The sequence below is a fragment of the Callorhinus ursinus genome, unplaced genomic scaffold, assembly GCF_003265705.2.
Source record: "Callorhinus ursinus isolate GAN/ISIS: 27379988/994484 unplaced genomic scaffold, GSC_fseal_2.0 scaffold4, whole genome shotgun sequence".
In the NCBI taxonomy this organism is placed as follows: domain Eukaryota; kingdom Metazoa; phylum Chordata; class Mammalia; order Carnivora; family Otariidae; genus Callorhinus; species Callorhinus ursinus.
In genome coordinates, this window is record NW_027397066.1 from 151,723,995 (window position 1) to 151,743,069 (window position 19,075).

At 41.9% G+C, this 19,075-nt stretch overlaps 1 protein-coding gene across 2 annotated transcripts in view; it reads right to left on the minus strand.

Annotated features, from left to right (window-relative positions):
* MSRA (methionine sulfoxide reductase A) overlaps positions 1–19,075 on the minus strand; it is a 439,748-nt gene that overhangs the window by 148,116 nt on the left and 272,557 nt on the right. For both annotated transcript variants that reach the window (XM_073892526.1, XM_025873759.2), the window contains one exon: positions 13,434–13,538. In XM_073892526.1, coding sequence (XP_073748627.1) covers positions 13,434–13,538 — 105 coding nt within the window. The remainder of the gene's footprint in view (positions 1–13,433; positions 13,539–19,075) is intronic.

The window sequence follows — 19,075 nt, forward strand, 5'->3', positions numbered from 1 at the left end:
TTCCTGAGATTAAGAATTCCTCATATCAGTGAGGTCATATGATACATGTCTTTCTCTGATTGACTTATTTCGCTCAGCATAATACCCTCCAGTTCCATCCATGTTGTTGCAAAGGGCAAGATTTCATTCCTTTTGATGGCTGCATAATATTCCATTGTATATATATATACCACTTCTTTATCCATTCATCTGTCGATGGATATCTTGGCTCTTTCCACAGTTTGGCTATTGTGGACATTGCTGCTATAAATATCGGGGTGCACATACCCCTTCGGATCACTACATTTGTATCTTTGGGGTAAATGCCCAGTAGTGCAATTGCTGGGTCATAGGGCAGGTCTATTTTCAACTTTTTGAGGAACCTCCATACTGTTTTCCAGAGTGGCTGCACCAGCTTGCATTCCCAACAGTGTAGGAGGGTTCCCCTTTCTCTGCATCCCTGCTAGCATCTGTCATTTCCTGACTTGTTAATTTTAGCCATTCTGACTGGTGTGAGGTGGTATCTCACTGAGGTTTTGATTTGGATTTCCCTGATACTGAGCAATGTTGAGCACTTTTTCATGTGTCTGTTGGCCATTTGGATGTCTTCTTTGGAAAAATGTCTGTTCATGTCTTTTGCCCATTTCTTGATTGGATCATTTGTTCTTTAGGTGTTGAGTTTGATAAGTTCTTTATAGATTCTGGTTACTACCCCTTTATCTGATATGTCATTTGCAAATATCTTCTCCCATTCTGTCAGTTGTCTTTTGGTTTTGTTGACTGTTTCTTTTGCTGTGCAAAAGCTTTTTATCTTGATGAAGTCCCAATAGTTCATTTTTGCCCTTGCTTCCCTTGCCTTGGTGACGTTTCTAGGAAGAAGTTGCTGCGGCTGAGGTCGAAGAGGTTGCTGCCTGTGATCTCCTTTAGGATTCTGATGGCCTCCTGTCTCACATTTAGGTCTTTCAACCATTTTGAGTCTATTTTTGTGTGTGGTGTAAGGAAATGGGCTATCTTCACCTTTTAAAATTCCTTTTTCTTTTCTCACTGCTCTGTTTCAGTGAGTTCCACTGCCCTATCTTCCAGATCACTGATTCATCTAGTCTGCTTCATCTAGTCTGATGTTCAACCCTCTGGTGAATTGTTAAAATCAGTTATTATATACTTCAGCTCAAGTGACTTCTGTTTGGTACTTTCTTATATTTTCAATTTCTTTGTTGAAGTTCTTTCTGTTTCCATCCATTCTTCCCCTGAGTTTGGTTAACATTTTTATGACCTTTACTTTAAATGCTTTATTAGGTATTTATTACTTTTCTCTGTTTCATTAAGGTCTTTTCCTGGGGTTTTATCTTGTTCTTTCATTAAAACATATTCCTCTGTTTCCTTATTTTCTTGACCCTCTGTTTGTTTCTATGTGTTACATGAGACAGTTATCCCTCCAAGTCTTGAAGGCATGGCCCTGTATGGGTGTCAAACCGTACCATTTAACTTTGCCCTAATTCTTGGTTGTTTCTTGAATTTTCTCTGTGATTGTTTCAGACCTGTGGGACCCAGAAGAGCAATCCTCTCTGGCCACGACAGCCCCCATACTCAATGGGCATCCCCTGTGTGGGCTGCATGCACCTGCTAGTTTAGGGACATAGGGTGCTTGCCCACTGCATCTGGCAGGGTTGCAGCAGCAGCAAGGAGGAGGGCCACTGTCCCCACCTCAGGTGTGGCAAAGGGAGTGGTGTGAAGGGGCAGAGCTATCAGAACAGTGCAGGGGCACAGAGTGCTTACCCACCACCTCTCGTGGGGCCCAGCAGCAGCTCAGCAGGTGCGTGCTAGCAGGTTGAGTGAGAGTGCTAAAATGGCATCCACCAGTGCCTCTGTCCCTAGAGTGAGTCCCAACAGGCTTTTGCCCCTCTGGCAGATACCTTAAGATTAGCAAATCAATCTCTTTTACATATGGTCTAGGCTCTTTTCAAACTACTGCTTTTGAACTGGATCCAGGGTGAGTAAGTTGCATGCAAGCCCTTAAAGAACAGAACCTCCAATCCCTACAACCCTCTGGTTCTCCTAGATGTAAGCCCTACAAGTTTTCAAAGCCAGAGGTTTTGGTAGCTCATCTCTCCAGGGCAGGTCCCAAGGTTTGGGATGCCTCATGTGAGGCACAAGCCCCTTACTCCTCAGGGAGGAGTTCCATATTTGTGAGACCCCTCTCAGTGGCAGGTCACTACACCAAAGGTGGGGTTTGGGGAAAGACTCTATGACTTTCCTATATATCTTGATGTGGCCTTTTGATCCTTTATTGTGGAGTAGCTGTTCAGCTAGTTCTCAGGTTCTTTTAAGAGGGAATTGCTCCATGTATAACTGTATATTTGGTGTGTCTATGGGAGATGACTGCAAGATTTTCCTATGCCACCATCTTGAACCACCTCTCATTTATTATGACTTCATCAAGATAAAAAGCTTCTGCACAGTGAAGGAAACAATCAACAAAACTAAAAGACAACCTTCAGAATGGGAGAAGATATTTGCAAATGACATATGTGACAAACGGTTAGTATCTAAAATCTATAAAGAACTTATCAAACTCAACACCCCAAAACAAATAATCCAGCTAAAAAATAGGCAGAAGACATGAATAGACATTTTTCCAAAGAAGACATACAGATGGCTAACAGACATATGAAAAGATGCTCAACATCACTCATCATCAGGGATGATGATCAAAATCAAAACAACAAATCAAAACTACAATGAGATATCACCTCACACCTCTCAGAATGGCTAAAATTAACAACCCAGGAAACAACAGATGTGGGCAAGGATACAGAGAAAGGGGAACCTTCTTACACTATTGGTGGGAATGCAAACTGGTGCAGCCACTCTGGAAAACAGTATGGAGGTTCCTCAAAAAGTTAAAAATAGAACTACCCTCTGACCCAGCAATTGCTCTACTAGGTATTTACCCAAAGGATACAAAAATACTGATTTGAAGAGACACATGCACCCTGATATTTATAGCAGTCATTATCAACAATAGCCAAATTATGAAAAGAGCCCAAATGTCCATCAACTGATGAATGGATAAAGAAGTTGTGGTATATATATCTACAATGGAATATTACTTAGCATCAAAAAGAATGAAATCTTGCCATTTGCAACAATGTGGATGGAGCTAGAATGTAAGCGAAATAAGTCAACTGGAGAAAGACAAATACCATATGATTTCACTCATATGTGGAATTTAAGAAACAAAACAGATGAACACAGAGAGGGAAAAAAAAGAAAGGGAGGCAAACATAAAACAGACTCTTAACTATAGAGAAAAAACTCGGGGTTGCTGGAGGAGAGGTAGGTGGAGGGATGGGTTAAATGGGTGATGGGTATTAAGGAGGGCACTTATTGTCTCTCTCTCTCTCAAATAAATTAAATATATATATATATGAAATATATATATATTAGGAACTGCTTTAATATGTCCTATAGGTTTTGATGTGTAGTATTCTTTTTTTTTTTAAGATTTTATTTATTTATTTGACAGAGAGCTAGAGAGAGCCAGAGAGCACAAGTGGTGGGGAGTACAGCAGAGGAAGAGGGAGAAGCAGGCTCCCTGCTGAGCAGGGAGCCCAATGCGGAGGTTGATCCCAGGCCCCTGGGATCATCACCTGAGCTGAAGGCAGATGTTTAACTGACTGAGCCACCCAGGCACCCTTGATGTATAGTATTCTAATTACTCGTCAATTCACAATAATTCTAATTTTCTTTAGGAAATTCGAACTGCTTTCACTATGCCCTATGGTATGCCCTTTTGATGCCCTGTAGGAACTGCTTTAACTATAACTATAATTTTAAATGACCTAACCATTCCTATCTAAAATATGTGGAATTCTTCAAGTTTTCAAAAGCCAGACCCTTTGAACTTCATCTTACATATGCTTAACAGGATTATAAAATTGTAATGGATATTTTGAGGAGCTCGTGAGGACAGAAACTTCTCACTGGATAATGTGCAGCTCTTTCCAGTCCTGGTGTGTTGGGTTTTCTGTTGGCTGAAAGCATATAACAATGTTTAACGACGTGGAACTGTGTACCATACAACGGAAAAAACACAAGGTTTAGAATTAAATGAGCCCTTAGGTCCAAATCCCAGCTCTTTCACGTACAATAACTGGCTTGTGACAAATCACTTCACCTCTCTAGGCCTGTTTATTCATCTGTAAAATGGGTGTACGACCACCTACTCACGGGTTGAGATCACATACATTCAAGCGCCTAGTACAATGCCCAGCCCAGAAAAAAACATCCAGTAAGAGTCTTTCATTCAATTTAGAGGCACCAAACCCTTACAGAACTAGAAAGGCAAAGGAAAAATGTTAAACATAAGCTCTACAGTATTACAAGAGAGAGGGATTTGAAAGTGCAAATAGCGCATTTGCAAATAGCAATGATACTATGTACATGTATGATAATGTTATGCAAGGAAAAGTGCCACTGAAAGAACAATTAATAAAGAAAAATATCAGTTAAATGCTTTGTTTCATTTTTTTCTGTTTCCGAAATTCTTAAAAGAATGAAATCCCTTTCAGAATTCATAATGCCGAGTTTCGGTCGTTTTTGCATTTTCTATGTGTGCAGCTGTTCCTCCACTATAAGTATGCACATCTGCTCATTAGCAATACAATATAATTCCCACTGTCTAATTATTTGCAGATGATAGATTCCTTGTACATGGTCTAAAAAAAGGATAGTCCTTCAAAAGTGGTGACTTATTTAAAAAAAAAACTAACTTAAAAGGGTCAGCACAACGAAGTTCAGATATTAATTTGGCAAGTTCAAATATATGAACAGCAGCACGTAATGAGCCAACTTGATGAGAAATAAAAGGAAATAAGATTTTTTTCTCTCTCCAATCAATGTTTCCCAGGAGACAGCGTGAGGGGGTTCACTTCTCTGGAAAGAGGCTAGGAAGCAAACCTGCTGAAGATGGAACAGACCAAGCCCACCCCCAATTCTCAGAGGCTTCTTGGGAACAACCCACCTAAAGCAATGCTTCATGGTGAGTGTGCTGGGACATGCAGGGTGAGGAGATGTGGGGCCCAAGGGCACTAAATGGAAGAGAGTCCTTCATGGGGGGTGGGAGGAGTCTTTATTTCCAACCATCAGCCAAAGAGCCCCATCAATCCCCTACTCATGACTCCGAAGGCTAAGGCAGCAGGCTCAGGGTGTGTAGTCCTGGGACCCCATGAAACCTAACACCACAGATAGTGTGGCCCACTGGGGAAAGTCAGACAAAGCTTTCTGAGGACAACTGGGGACTCACTATGGGAGGGGGAGGGTGGGTGTAGGAGGGAAAGGGGTGCTGAGAAGTTGACTGAGGATAAAGGGTATGAACCAAGCATAGGAAAAGATCAAAGATATTCAGAACATGAGCTGGGGGAAGATGACAGAGAAAAAGTGGAGGGATACTAGGGTTCAAGAAGGAGCAAGGAAAATAAAAGTTGTTGAACTGGCTCTTACATAGGCAGGATGAGCCCGGTGGCTATTATCTATGGCTGCTTACTCTGCTCAGCACTGGTCTCACACAATGGACTACATTCCCTCATACATCCCAACACACATTTGTGCAGTAGGAACTGTTTGGTAGATGGGAAAACAGAGGCCTTCATTCATTTATTTGTTCTAGACAAAATATGTTATGGGAAGCTTACTTTCTAGACTGTTAGTAAACTAGTGAACAGTCAAATCATTCTACCTTGTGGTAAGTGTTAGGGAGGCAAGAGTGCCGTGACAGAGAAACTTGGGAGTGAGGACTGGGGGTACTATTTTAGTTGGGAGGGGGGTCGCTGAAGACCTCTCTGAAGACAACGCTTTAAGTTGAAGGAAAGAAAGGAGCCAGTCATACCTAGAGCTGCTGGCAGACTGAGCAGTAGGTACAGGCCTCTGGACAAGAAAGCGCTTGTGTCTTCCAGGAATGGAGTGAAGGCGGGCACAGCAGCGGACGTGCAGTGAAGTAGGGCACGCAGTCAGGGAGACACGGCGGCCAGGAGCCAAGGTTACACAAGGGAGTGCCAATCAGTTAATCCCAGGCAGGGCTGGCCACTGTAAAGAGTCTGTATATTATCCCCCCTCCAAAAATGGGCAACCAGCAAAGTGCTTTAAGCAGGAGCGGGACATACATCGTTATACATTGTGATGTGTTTTTAACAGGTCATTATGGAGACTGGATTGGGAAAGGGCACGACAGGCCAGTCAGGAGGCTACTGTAGCAGCCAGATGAGAGAAAATGATAGCTCGGCCCCAGGCACTCAAGTGAAGATAGAAAGAGATGAGACTTGGCGAGGGTGCCGTAACTTTCCCGGGTCATGCAGCTGGTTCACAGCAGACCCGGTTAAAGCCGTATCTCCTCTAACTCCAGGGTCCATACTCTTAACGGATTTGATTAAAGATGCTTTAATTAAGGAAACATTTTAATTAAGATCTTCGGAAGAGTGACTGGGAGTTCATCACCAGCTTCTAGTGGAAGACTATTTTAGTGAGGATATAGGTTCAGCTGTTGTAGAAAAGGGAAAAAAAAAAGTCTAACCGAACCAAATAACATTAGGTTAAAGAAGATAGTTCTTGCACCGAGTCCAACCTGGGATGGTAACTCTGGAATCTTCTAGCTTGTAGCTCCTCCATTATAAGGGTGGGGCCCCCACCCCTGTGGTCCAAGCTGGTTCACCACCATCTCTACAGGCAACTTGTGGGAGGGGAGGAAGAGAAAGCGAACATTCCTTGCTCTAAGTGCACAGAACCCAGAAGTTGCACACCATCACCTGTACTCATGCCCTGGTAGTCAGAACTCTGACACATGGACAGACTTGGTCATAAGGAGTCTGAGAAATTTAGTCTTTATTGGTGGCTACAAATCCAGTTAAAATGCCAATCCTACAGAAATGGGGGAATTGACATTGGGGTCAACCAGCAGTCTCAGCCAGCAGGCATCTGCAGAAAGGCCATGCTCCCTCAGGAATGCAATGGAGGAGTCCCCCACCTGTAGCCGCAGTCCCCTGAGAAGGCCTGGAGCTACTAGAAGAGGTCCACAAATCCAACCATGCAGCAGGCATTGCCTAGAATCTGTGGAATGTATTATGTGTGTGAGCATTTCCATTTTCCAGAGGTACGTGACATTGTGGTGGTTAATAAAATAAGCATCAATTTAAAGTATAATTAAATTCATAGTGCCATCTTAATATATTTGCTTTAAAAAGGTTACTAAGAACACAACCATATCACATGGGGGATCCATAAAATCATTTGTGCTTAGAAGAGGTCCTCCTAGTCAGAAGTTTGGCCCCTCTGGTGCAGGGAAGCTTTAGACAGAGCTGGGTCCAATTATTGCCATCAACATCAAGCAAGACTGTCAATCTTCTGGAACCTTATTTCTTCTCTTCTGTCAATGGGGTTACAATGAACCCCACTTCATAAGGTTGTGGTAAGGATTAAGTGAAATTATAAATTTAAAGCGTCTATCCCTAAGAGTGGCCCAGAAGAGGTGCTTAAAAAATGTTGCTCTCCCTTCTCCCAGGGTTGAGGAGAATAAAACAGGTTGAGAAGTCAGACTTGTGGGATCAAGTGAGACAAAGCTGCAATCTCTCAACATTGTGCATATGTGTCCTTGTGGCTTGGCCCAAGGTACAGGCCTGTGCCCCGTATCCTCACGTAGGAATAGGACTGAAATGGTGTAATTCACGCAGAGGGAGCTAGGTAGAGGGATACAGATCAAGCATGAGTGGCTGGGATCTGCTCTGGTTCTTCGGATGACTGTGTCAGCGGCAAAGTTAGGGAGCCATCTGTCTATCAACCTCACAACCACCACCACCCACCCACCCACCCCAGCAGCCATTCCATCACAGAATGACAACATCAACAATGCTGAAATCTTCCCAACTAATAGGAAGGACAAAAGAGACTTTGGGGGTAGAAAACCCACACTTTTGTAGGTGGAGGGTAAGTATTTTCCCACAGAAATCAAGGAAATAAAAATAACTCAATAAGTCCACTGAAACTGTACTGTTGTATTGAGAAGGACATAGCAACAATGCCTGGCACTTGCATGATGCTTGACCATTGTCAAGTTATTTTCACATTTTCACATTTAATGCTTATGACAACCCATGACCTAGGCAGTATAGACATTATTATCCCCTTTTGGCAGATGAGAAAACAGAGGCTCAGATTGAGTGTCTTGGCCAAGGTCACGCAGTTAGGAAGGGGTGAGGTGGGCCCAGAACCCACATCTCCTAAGTCTCAGGCTCTGCCATGTTGTCTGGAGACTGGGGAGTTTGGACCCCACATGGTCAGGAATGAGCATGCTCCAATCTATCCTTAGAAGCCTGGAGGAGTCATATTTGTCCCATGAGTATGACAGGACATATTAGCTTAAATGGTGGTATCTGAATGCTTCGGCAAAATAGAGGTTTTGTGGTAATGGGTAAATTAAGAGAAAAAATTAGTCATTACTGTCCAAATCTATAATGATGTTATTAGGTCTGTTACTTCACCCGAAGTTAATCCCTTGGGTAGAACTCTCTCAGGACTCACCGCTTATTGGCTGTGAAATACCTTTTAAAATAGTATCTTTTTTTTTTAAAGATTTTATTTATTTATTTGACAGAGAAAGCGAGAGCTAGAACACAAGCAGGGGAGTGGGAGAGGGAGAAGCAGGCTTCCCTCTGAGCAGGGAGCCCGATGCAGGGCTCGATCCCAGGACCCTGGGATCATGACCTGAGCCGAAGGCAGACGCCTAATGACTGAGCCATCCAGGCGCCCCTTTAAAATAGTATCTTTAAAAGCCTACACTTTCTCATAGCTCTCTTACCAGCTTTGCTCCCTTCCAAATGGCAGACGGGGAATTTTCACCTTGCCATTAGGGCAGATACCCTGAGAGCTGCTACAGTACCTTGAGGCAGTCAAGGGCATGCAGGATTTTCTCTGCCTAGTCTATGCCATGAAGATCTAATTGAACTGAAAAGGGACTTGAAGCTGAAATTCTTGCTGTTTCTTCCACAGTAAATCCTCAACATTAGCAAGAGTCCCCACATTTGCAAATATCATTCTAAGATATTGCTTCTTGCACCAAACGAAGTAAATCATAACTAAAAAATAAAGTGACCCCTTCAAATGTTTAATGACTCTATAAACAAAGTACTAAAGTCTTTCAACATTCTAATTAAAATACATTGTTCTTGAGCCATATTTCTGTTGAGAATCATGTGTTTCCTGGGCAAATCTTCACATCAAAGATCAATGACTTCTCAAATTTATTCAAGTTTTGTCTTTGTGTTTCCTGGGCAAATCTTCACATCAAAGATCAATGACTTCTCAAATTTATTCAAGTTTTGTCTTTTTGTTTATCAGCAACTCTGGCATAAAAGCAAGAGTATACCTTACGCAGTTTTAAGAATCACTCTTACTTCTGACAACAATCTAGAGTGGGCTATTGCTTCACAGATGAGTGTCTCCATCAAATCCAACGTGCTGCTGTCTTCTGAAATGTCCACTCTCTGAGTAAGACCAGTCAGTCTTAAACGCCTCTACTTCCTTCACCTGTTCTAATGGGTGGTTCTCTTTTCTGGGCCACTGAACACTAAGAAAAGTAACAAGAGTCACCATGTGACTTCAAGCAGAGAATTTAGAAGCTGTGTTCAGATGGCCAAGTTCAACTGCATCCCAGCTACCTCCGGCTTCATGCCCATCCTTCAGGGAGTGGGCTTCAAATTCTTACCTCAGAAAAATTACATGTGACTACATGTTTTGGACCTTCAGGGTTCCCTGGGAACATTAAATTCATTGGCCCTGGAGTTCTTCTGAATTTATGTTTTTTGCTTTTGAAGTTCCAGTGTTAACACATACTTGTTTTAATGATTTCAGGTTAGTATGTTGGTCTTATACACATTTATCTGAATGCTCATTTGATCTCAGTACATTTGGATTAAACTATTTTTCTTCCTATAGAAATATACTTTCTCTGTGCATTAGGAGGCTGGATACTGCTGCTTGTTACAGACAACTTGGTGATTCAGCATCACCTAACACAGTGTCTGGCAAGCAGAGGAGACACAAGATCAGTGTCATTAATGACTGTCTTTCACAGTTTAGAAATATTGAGATGATCTGATACGTATTCAGTCCATATGTCCCAAATCTCAAGCCCCAGTTCTGAATTCTGAATTACCAAGGAACCCCCTACTCAAACCACCAACAGGTCTTGAGGAAACAATCTTTAGTGTCCTCCACTCCATGTCTGAGTCAGGGATAACATTATTAACCAAATAGCTTTAGACCTCTGATTTATAGAGCCAAATGAACATGGTTAACTAATAAACACATATAATAATATGTGCAATAATACGTGATTTAATAAGCATAATGATTCAGTTGAATGAGTGGGTTAGCATGGATTTTTGTTGTTGCAAGTAAAAGAAACTCAACAAACTAGCTTAAGTTAAAAAAGATGGAGGAGAAGGGTAGGTACCTAGGAGTTCTCATAACTGAGAGGACCTCAGTCTTCTGAAGATTCTTTCTTCCTGTCTCTTGTTTCTCAGTGTCTCTGCTCATCTTCCTCCCTTGCTTCTCCTGTGGACAAGCTCTTTCCACACGCAGAGCACCTCCACCTTGGCAGCCCCAGAAAAGGGAGAACACCTTTTTCTCTCCCACGACAGTCCCAGGGAAGGACTCCAAATGGTCCTGCTTGGGTCACATACCCATTCCTTGAATCAAACACTTGCCAACAGGAAAAGATACTGTGATTGGCCAGCCCTGGGTCATGTGATTACTCATTTCACCCTATTTCCAGAAGTGTCGTGGGAAACTCTGGAATGCAGAAAAAGATTTTTCCATGGCCCATTACACTAAACTCTCCAACAAAAGTAATCTTGGTAATAATGTGGGAAGATCAGCTATCCTGTGATTTAATATCTGTGAATGCGTATACTGCATCAAGCACTATTCTAAGTAGAAACAGACATATGCAAGGGTTGAAAAACTCTCCCCCTGCATGCAAAATTTGTCTAAAATATCAGTGTAAAAAATATGTCACTCAACAATCAAATCCTATTGTCCGTGAACCCCATCAGTAGCAATTTCAGCTTTTGGCTTATAGAATTGAAGCTGAAGATTAACCAGATGATCTCTAAAGTCTCTTCTAGTCTCTGAGTCTATGAACTCTTTGTTAGAATCAAAATACCTCTGGAAGAATAGTATACCACGCTATTACTTTATTGGACAGTGTTATAGGCTAAACTGTATCTTCCCCAAATTCATATGTTGAAGCTCTAATCTTTAGTACCTCAGAATATAATCTTATTTGGAGATAGAGTCTTTAAAGATTAAAATTAAATCAGGTCATTTGGGTGGGCTCTAATACAACATGGCTGGTGTTTTTACAGGAAGAGGAGATTAGGACAAAGGTACACATAGAGGAAAGACCATGTGAGGACCCAGGGAGAACGCGGACAACTACAAGCCAAGGAGAGCCTCAGAAAAATCCAACCATGCCAAGGCCTTCATCTCGGACTTCTAGCCTCTTGAACTGTGAGAAAATAAATTTCTGTTGTTTAAGCTGCCCAATCCGTAGCACTTTGTTATTAGCAAATAATACACACAATAAACCAAGAATTTCAAAGAGGACCGAGGCACGGTGGAGACAAATTTGATACATGGGATGGGGGAGCCAAGAGGTTATTTTAAGAAGTAGAACTCCCCCTAAGACTCAGGGGCCAAGACTAGTGACATTGTTAACTGAGGAGTGCTGGTAAAGACGTGATAAAAGAGGTAAGAAGTTAAGAGAAGGAAGGAGAGAGAAGTGCATGGCACACTTCACCATTTTTGAAATTTTGCCAGGGTGATTATATCAGGACATGAAACTATGGTTGGCCAAGCCAAAGGCCACATACCCAACCTTGTGGGCCTGGAGGGAGCCAGATTCCTACATGACTTCAGGCTGCCTTGGGCTCCTAATGTGTGTCCCCACTGAGAACTCTGAAGCTCTGAGCATCCCACCCTGACAGGCTTTGAGAGCCAAATGCCTACCCACCTGAATCAAAGGCTCCCCAGCATGAGCTCTTAGCCATCATCACTCTCATTTATGATGCTCACTGTCAGAGCTTCCTGCTGAGCCAACCCTAAGTTTGTTAGGCCCGCCTTTCACATATGATAGGCCAGGTCCAGAGTCCAAACCAGGGTGAATCTGAACCTTCTGATTATAGTATTCTTACCCTACCAGTCCTCTACCTCCCCTGCCCCATACCTCATCACTCTCCTGCTAGAAACTCATCCCCCCAAATCAAAACAGGAAAGCCGGCTCCTGGCCTCCTTCCTAGGCCTTCACCCACCCTAATGGATTTGCCTGGATCCTGTACCTGCATTACCCTGGCTCATTGATCATTTTGCTACTCTTGCCTTAGCTCTGACCTTTGCCCTCTAGCAAATCACCCAGGCACTGGGTGGTACTTAGAACCAGAACTCAAGACCCACCCGCCTGTGCTGCCGGGGTCGGTCATATTAAAACTCCACCACAAAGCACAATGCACATTTGGAAAAACATCCCTTCTTCAGAAACAGCCAACACAGCATACCCGCTACACAAAAACCTGACACCAAAGGGAAAATATTTTTGTTAAACAGACTGATTGCTAAATGAACAGGGTTTGTGAAAATCACATCTATTATATAGGACTTTTCAGTTCATAAGCCTCATAATATCAGATCATCATATTGGCAAGGCAGTGCTTGTAGGGCTGTTAGGATGAAATCTGGAAATCGCTTCATTATTGAATATTACAAATGATATTTGCCAACAGAGAATTTCCCTTGTGTGTGCCTTCAGATAAAATTTCTGGCCACCATTGTTTATAGCCCAAATATATTAATATCACCATATAACAAATCCCAAAGAAGACAAATGAAATATTTAAATAACCCAAGCATTGTGGACCCACTGAATACTGCATTTTACCTTTATGTTCTTCCTTTTTTTTTTTTTCCCCCAAAAAAATTAAAAAAAAAAAAAAAAAGCCTGATAACGTCAAAAGATGAGAAAGACTAAATTCAGGGAAATAAAGGAACCATAAATCAAGAAAACTTTGGAGCTGCTAGAAAGACACTTTAATTTTGTAGACAAAAGACTGCATTAAGGAGGAATAATGCAATAATCAAAGGTGAACGAATCTCTATTGTCTGGCGTCTTTCTCTGTGGGAATTTTCCCACCCCTGACAGCTGTAAAGGGGGGAGGAGCGCAGACTGTGGCTGCGCCTTTATTCTCTCCCCCGCTTGCTCCCCAGCCCCTCCTCTCCTCCGTCAATAAATGTCTGCAATCATATTCTTGAGCTCCTGTGTGATTTCAAGGTTCATCTCTTCCATGCAGCTCAAACACTAATTATCCCAGCTGTAATTAGTAAGATAATTAAATACTGGCTCACTCATCTACCTTGGGTCGGGTCATGATTCTCCCAGAAGACCTTGAGCAGTTCCTCAAAGCTGATGCGTTCTGGCTGGTATACCACTCGGACTACTTCTGCGTGGCCAGTTTTTCCTTGAAAGAAACAGAACATACAACAAAAATTTACTGACACCACCAATTTACTACAAGTGATCTGTTTCCAAAGAGCCACCAGACAAGGGCTAACATCCTTCCCTCCGCAGGAAGGGTGGGAGTCTAACTGTACGTTAGCTAACGATCTCATAGCAAGTCTGTTGCTGGCTCTGTCCCCATAAAAGCATACAGTTGTCCTCTGGCAAGCTTCCTGAGGATGATGACTTCTCGTCATTGTGCTCTAATTTTCTTCTTGAATTTCACGAGAAAACAAACTCGGGTTTTCTTTCTTTCTTTGTTTTTTTTTTTTTTTTTTGATCTCACCCTTATGAAACCTTATGGATCCAATCTGACATAGCGCTCAAGGTTTGAAACTCGGTGAGGGGAACGAGCCAATTTATTTGTATCATCACTTCCTGCTATATGCAGTAGGCGCCGCTGCACCATGGGGTGACATGGTGCCAGAGCAGGAAACCTGTAACAAACAGGCTTATATCTCGTCCACATCAGATCAATTTGTTAACGGAGTCACATATTCGCTGTGCTGTTAACACAGGGGCAAGGGGTCGGGTTCACATAGCCAGCAGGGTGGCAAGTATTTTCTCAGCCTAATTCATCTCTGTGGTAAACAATGACTGCAGCGATGGTCTCTCCGTTAGCGTGCCCATTCTCACAGGTGGTCCCCGAGGTTCTGAAGATCAGGGAAGTGGGCGTTTGTAGTAGCCCTTGTACCTACAGAATTCATGCCCTTCCTTATTTTACAGTGTTAGAATATAGTAAATAATAGAACCCTCCAAACATATCATCTCTCTATTTAAATTTGTTTTCCATCTCTTTCTGGTCACCTCATGTGTGATAAAGAATTTAGCTTTCCCCAAAGAGATATCTGGCCTTTCTCTGCCTTGGTCTCTGGAAGGTAATCTGTGTCATACCTTCTAGGAATGCCCTTCTCTAAGGCGGGGCCGGCCACAGCAACAGTCTTAGGGTGGAAGCTGGCCCCTTGGAATCTTAGGGTCCAGATGGCCACACCCAACAGTATTAGGATCAGGGCTGGCTATGCCAGACAGACCAACCATGTGCTGAGACTGGGGGCTTTGGGTAATACAGAATCAGCTGACCTGAAGACTGAGTTCAACCAGGTGGGCAATCCCATCAATCATGCCTATGTAATGAAGCCCCAATAATAACTCTGAACATCAAAGCATGGGGGAGCTTCCTGGTTGACAATACTCTTTGCGTGTTGTCACAGATGGATGCCAGGAGGGTAACACATCCTGACTGCATGGGAGACAACACAGGAACTTGGCACTGGAACCCTTCCAAACTCTGCCCTATGTGTCTCTCCATTTGGCTGATTTTGATTTGTATCCTCTCCCTGTAATAAACTGTACCTCTGAGGATAACTGTTCTCAGTGAGTTCTGTGACTCCTAAATGATCAGACCTCACAGTAGTTTGGGAATCCCTTGAACTTCACCTTAGTTTGCAATAGCATTTGCCCACAGGTTGGTGATCTCACTTTAATTCTCACAATGATTTTACTGATTGGAAAACTGAGATACTTAGAAGTTACATTTGCCCAAGGTCAAATGGAGCTAGTGAATTTCTGAACCATAACCTAGAAACCTTCTGGGTTTTTTTGTCCAGGATTCTGTCCAATAAACAAAGCAAAGAAAGCAAAGTGAACATGAATCCGGAAAAGAAAAAAATAATCTATTCATTATCTTTCATCTTCTTTTAATATTTAATTTCTGATTGTAGAAATAATAATTTGCAAACAATATGAAGCTGAGAAAATGTACAGAAGTATAAAAAAGAAAATAAAAATCACATATTATATTCTGACCACATACGGTAAGTACTATCAATATGTTTTACACATCACTTTCTGGATATGTACCAGATACACACGAGTGCACGTGTGTTCATACACACACACACACACACACACACACCATGCACAATTTGCTTTATTGTAACCATGGCATCATGCTTTTTTTACACTTACCAGCATGTTGTATTTTCCCATATCACTGGAATTTTTAGGAAATGCCACTTATAATGACTATATAACACTCCAAAGACGGTTGTACTATTATTCAATCATCCCGTCATTGGGGTTTTACACTGAATCCTATTTTTATCTATCAGTGTAAATATCTTTCCACATTTCCAAGACTGCCTCAAGCCACAGTTACATAAGTGGGATTTCTAAATCAATGCTTACAAACATTTTTAAGTTTCTTGCTATCTAGTGCTTAGCTGCTATTCAGTAAAGTTGACCCAATTTTCTCACCCCATTGGCAGCATGTTTCAGGGCCAGTCTCAGTCACTATTATAATGTTTTTAACTCTTACCAATTTATAGCGGGACAATAGTGTCCTATCATTTTATTTTCAATGAGTTTAATTATTAGTAAGGTAAAAAAAGAGCCATGTTTATTAATTTTAATTTATTTGCTCTAAGTTTTGTAATACCCTTTTTATATTGAGTTATTCATATTTCAAATGAACTGGTCATTTTATATAATTTTAATTCAAAGACTACAGTCATAGAAGGAAGCAAATAAACAGATTTTATACTCACAGATATGAAAAGAATTATGGGAAAACTATAGGAGGAAGATACACTAAATATAAAAATCATGTTATTGTAAAACCACTTTTGATCCCACTTTAAAATCTTATTATTTTGTATTTTGAAATGTTTGAATGAATGATTTAACAACATAAGAATTAAACTCTCTAAATATTAACAATAGCAACAATATGTAACAAGCATGACAAATGTATTTGGTAAGAAAAGCAGAGAAACCACACTAGAAATCTAGGCAAAAGATGTAAACAGGCAGTGCACATAGGAAGAAATAAATGTAAATCAAGATTGAAAAGTGCTCAACATTTCTAGTGATAAAAGCAAATAAAGGCATATTGAAAGATGAACATACCATCTCTTATTACATTTTGTAAAGCCACTTAAAAATGTATCTAGTGCTGATGAGGAGACCGTAACACTAGCACCCTTACTTGGCTGCTGACAGCATAAACAACCATGCCCTTTCCAAGAGCCACAAAGATGAAAATTAACTTGCCTTCACTAAGTGACCCAGAAAATCTATCTCAAAGATACAACCCCAAATAATGGAAAAGATATGTATGTGCAAAAAAAAAAGAAAAATTCACTCCATCGTTACTACAATAGTGGAGTACTATAAGAAACCCAAAAGTCAAATAAAAAAGGAAACCAAGTATGGGATAGCCACATGATGAAGTATCATGTAACCATTAAAATGCAATGTCCTAACCCTAGTGAAAACTGTTACCATTCACTGAAGTCTGACAAAATGGCAACCACTTTACCTACTTGATGTTCTTTAACGCTCACAACAAATTTTTTCCCAACTTTTTTCTATTGTGGAAAATACACATAACAAAATGTACCATCTTAACCATCTTTTAAGCATACGGTTCGGTGGCATTAAGTACATTCACACTCTTGTGCTAGTATCACCACCATCCATCTCCACAACATTTTCATCTTGCAAAACTGAAACCGTATCCATCAAACACTAAGTCCTCATTTCTCTCCTACCACCAACCCCAGGCGACCACCATTCTACTTTCGTCTCTGTGAATTTGACCGCTCTGAGTACCTCATATAAGTGAAATCATACAGTGTTTTTCACTCAGCATAACGTTCTCAGGGTTCACCCATGTTATAGCGTGCGTCAGAATTTCCTTCCTTTTTAAGGCTGAGTAATATTCCAGTGTGTGGACAGACCACATTGGGTGTATCCATTCATCTGTCAGTGGACATTTGGGTTGCTTCCACCTTTTGGCTACTGTGAATAATGCTGCTATAAACATGGGCATACAAATATTTCTCACAACTATTTTACAAGAGAAATGCAGCCCTCCCTTTTAAAGATGAGGCAGCTAAGTCCTCTCCACAGGTTTTCTCACACAACGTCCCACAACCAGTAAGTAGCGGGATCTAGTGAAGAGTCAACCAGTGAAGATCTCATTCTATGACCACAGTGCAGGCTCCTGGATCGTAGACCCCTGAAGCCACCAAGTGACAGCAAATGTCACATAGGCAGTGGCCCAGATGAGAAATCACAGCTGTGGGGTAATTGACATCCAGGCTGTCAAAACTATTTTCCCGGATTAGACTCTTCTTTTGCGGTAGCAATACGGGGTCAGGAAAGATTTCCGCAAACATTTTCAGACATAATCTGGGCGCTGACGTTATTTGTGGAGAGGTTTAAAGAAGCTTGGTTGCTTAAAAGAAACTACTACCATTAAAATTCAACATCCATCTGCATTGACAAACAGTGGGGAGAAGCCCTCGTCAAACTCACCTTTAAGTTTCTTTATTTTATTTCTCCAAAGTACAAGAGTCTGTGTAAAAATACACAGTGCAAATGATCAAAAGGATTAAGGGGTTAGGAACCACTTACAGAAATGCCCAGGCCTCCAGGAACTCACCAATGTGCTAGGCTAATTTGATTCCCAAGACCAATCTGCAAATACTTTCTGGTGCTTCCAGAGATAAAAGGCTATATCTTAAAAATACTTTGAGCTGTTTCTTCATGTAACATCGTGCAAATAGCATGAGAGATGTGATGTGCAAACGTGCTTGTTAACAATGCGCAGCAGCGTTAGAGGTGTTTTAACACTCTTTTAACACTGTTGTTCAAAAAAATCTTGAAAGGAAATGAAAAGGACAAATGTCTTCTCTGAGCATTTCCCAGTGTGGCCTTACCCTGTGACCCCAAAGAAAGTGAGTGGATGCAGAGGGGTAGGTTATGGGCAGTCCATTCCTTGTAAGACAAAATATCCCAGAAGAGATATAAAGGAGTGTCCTGGGGACTGAACAATCAGGCACTCTGGAGTCATCTATAGCTTTGTGGTAGCCAAGTCATCCATGGAACCAGGCGTTTTCAAGGAGAACCCCAAAATAAATTAGCCTATCTTGAAAGTCCTATGTCACAGCTTTCCATCCCATAGGGAAAATGTTGTCTTCAACTCTTCCAGGTTAGGGCGATGAGTTTTCACTACTGTCAGGCTGGTAAGAAGGGAAGAGAGAGCAGGAAGGTGGCCTCCCCAGTAGATGAGAACAGGAGAGAGCCGGGAAGCTGGTGAGATGCAGGGGAGTGCAGGGGAGCGTAGCAGGGGGCAGTGCTGTGTGCTGGTGAGCAGCACCCATTCAGGAGCCAGACCGCATGGGCCGCCATGCTGGCTCTGCCACTTGGCGGGCACGTGACCTTGGCAGGCCCGGGGAGAGAAAAAAAGGGTGGTTCAAATCAGAGCTCCCTGGCATAGGAGCCAGGCCTTCCCCAAGGGGCCCATGCTCATTTTTGAAGGCCCTTTATTCTACTTAACCACCCTGTGCCTCAGTTCCCTCATCTGCAAAATGTGAAATTAGAACAGTGCCTGAAACAGAGGCTATCAGTCTATCTAATGCTCTATGCCTCATGATCGAACGTTGTATTATTCTAATTATTCTCTACTTAGCTGGGATGTAATGGGAAAAGTCT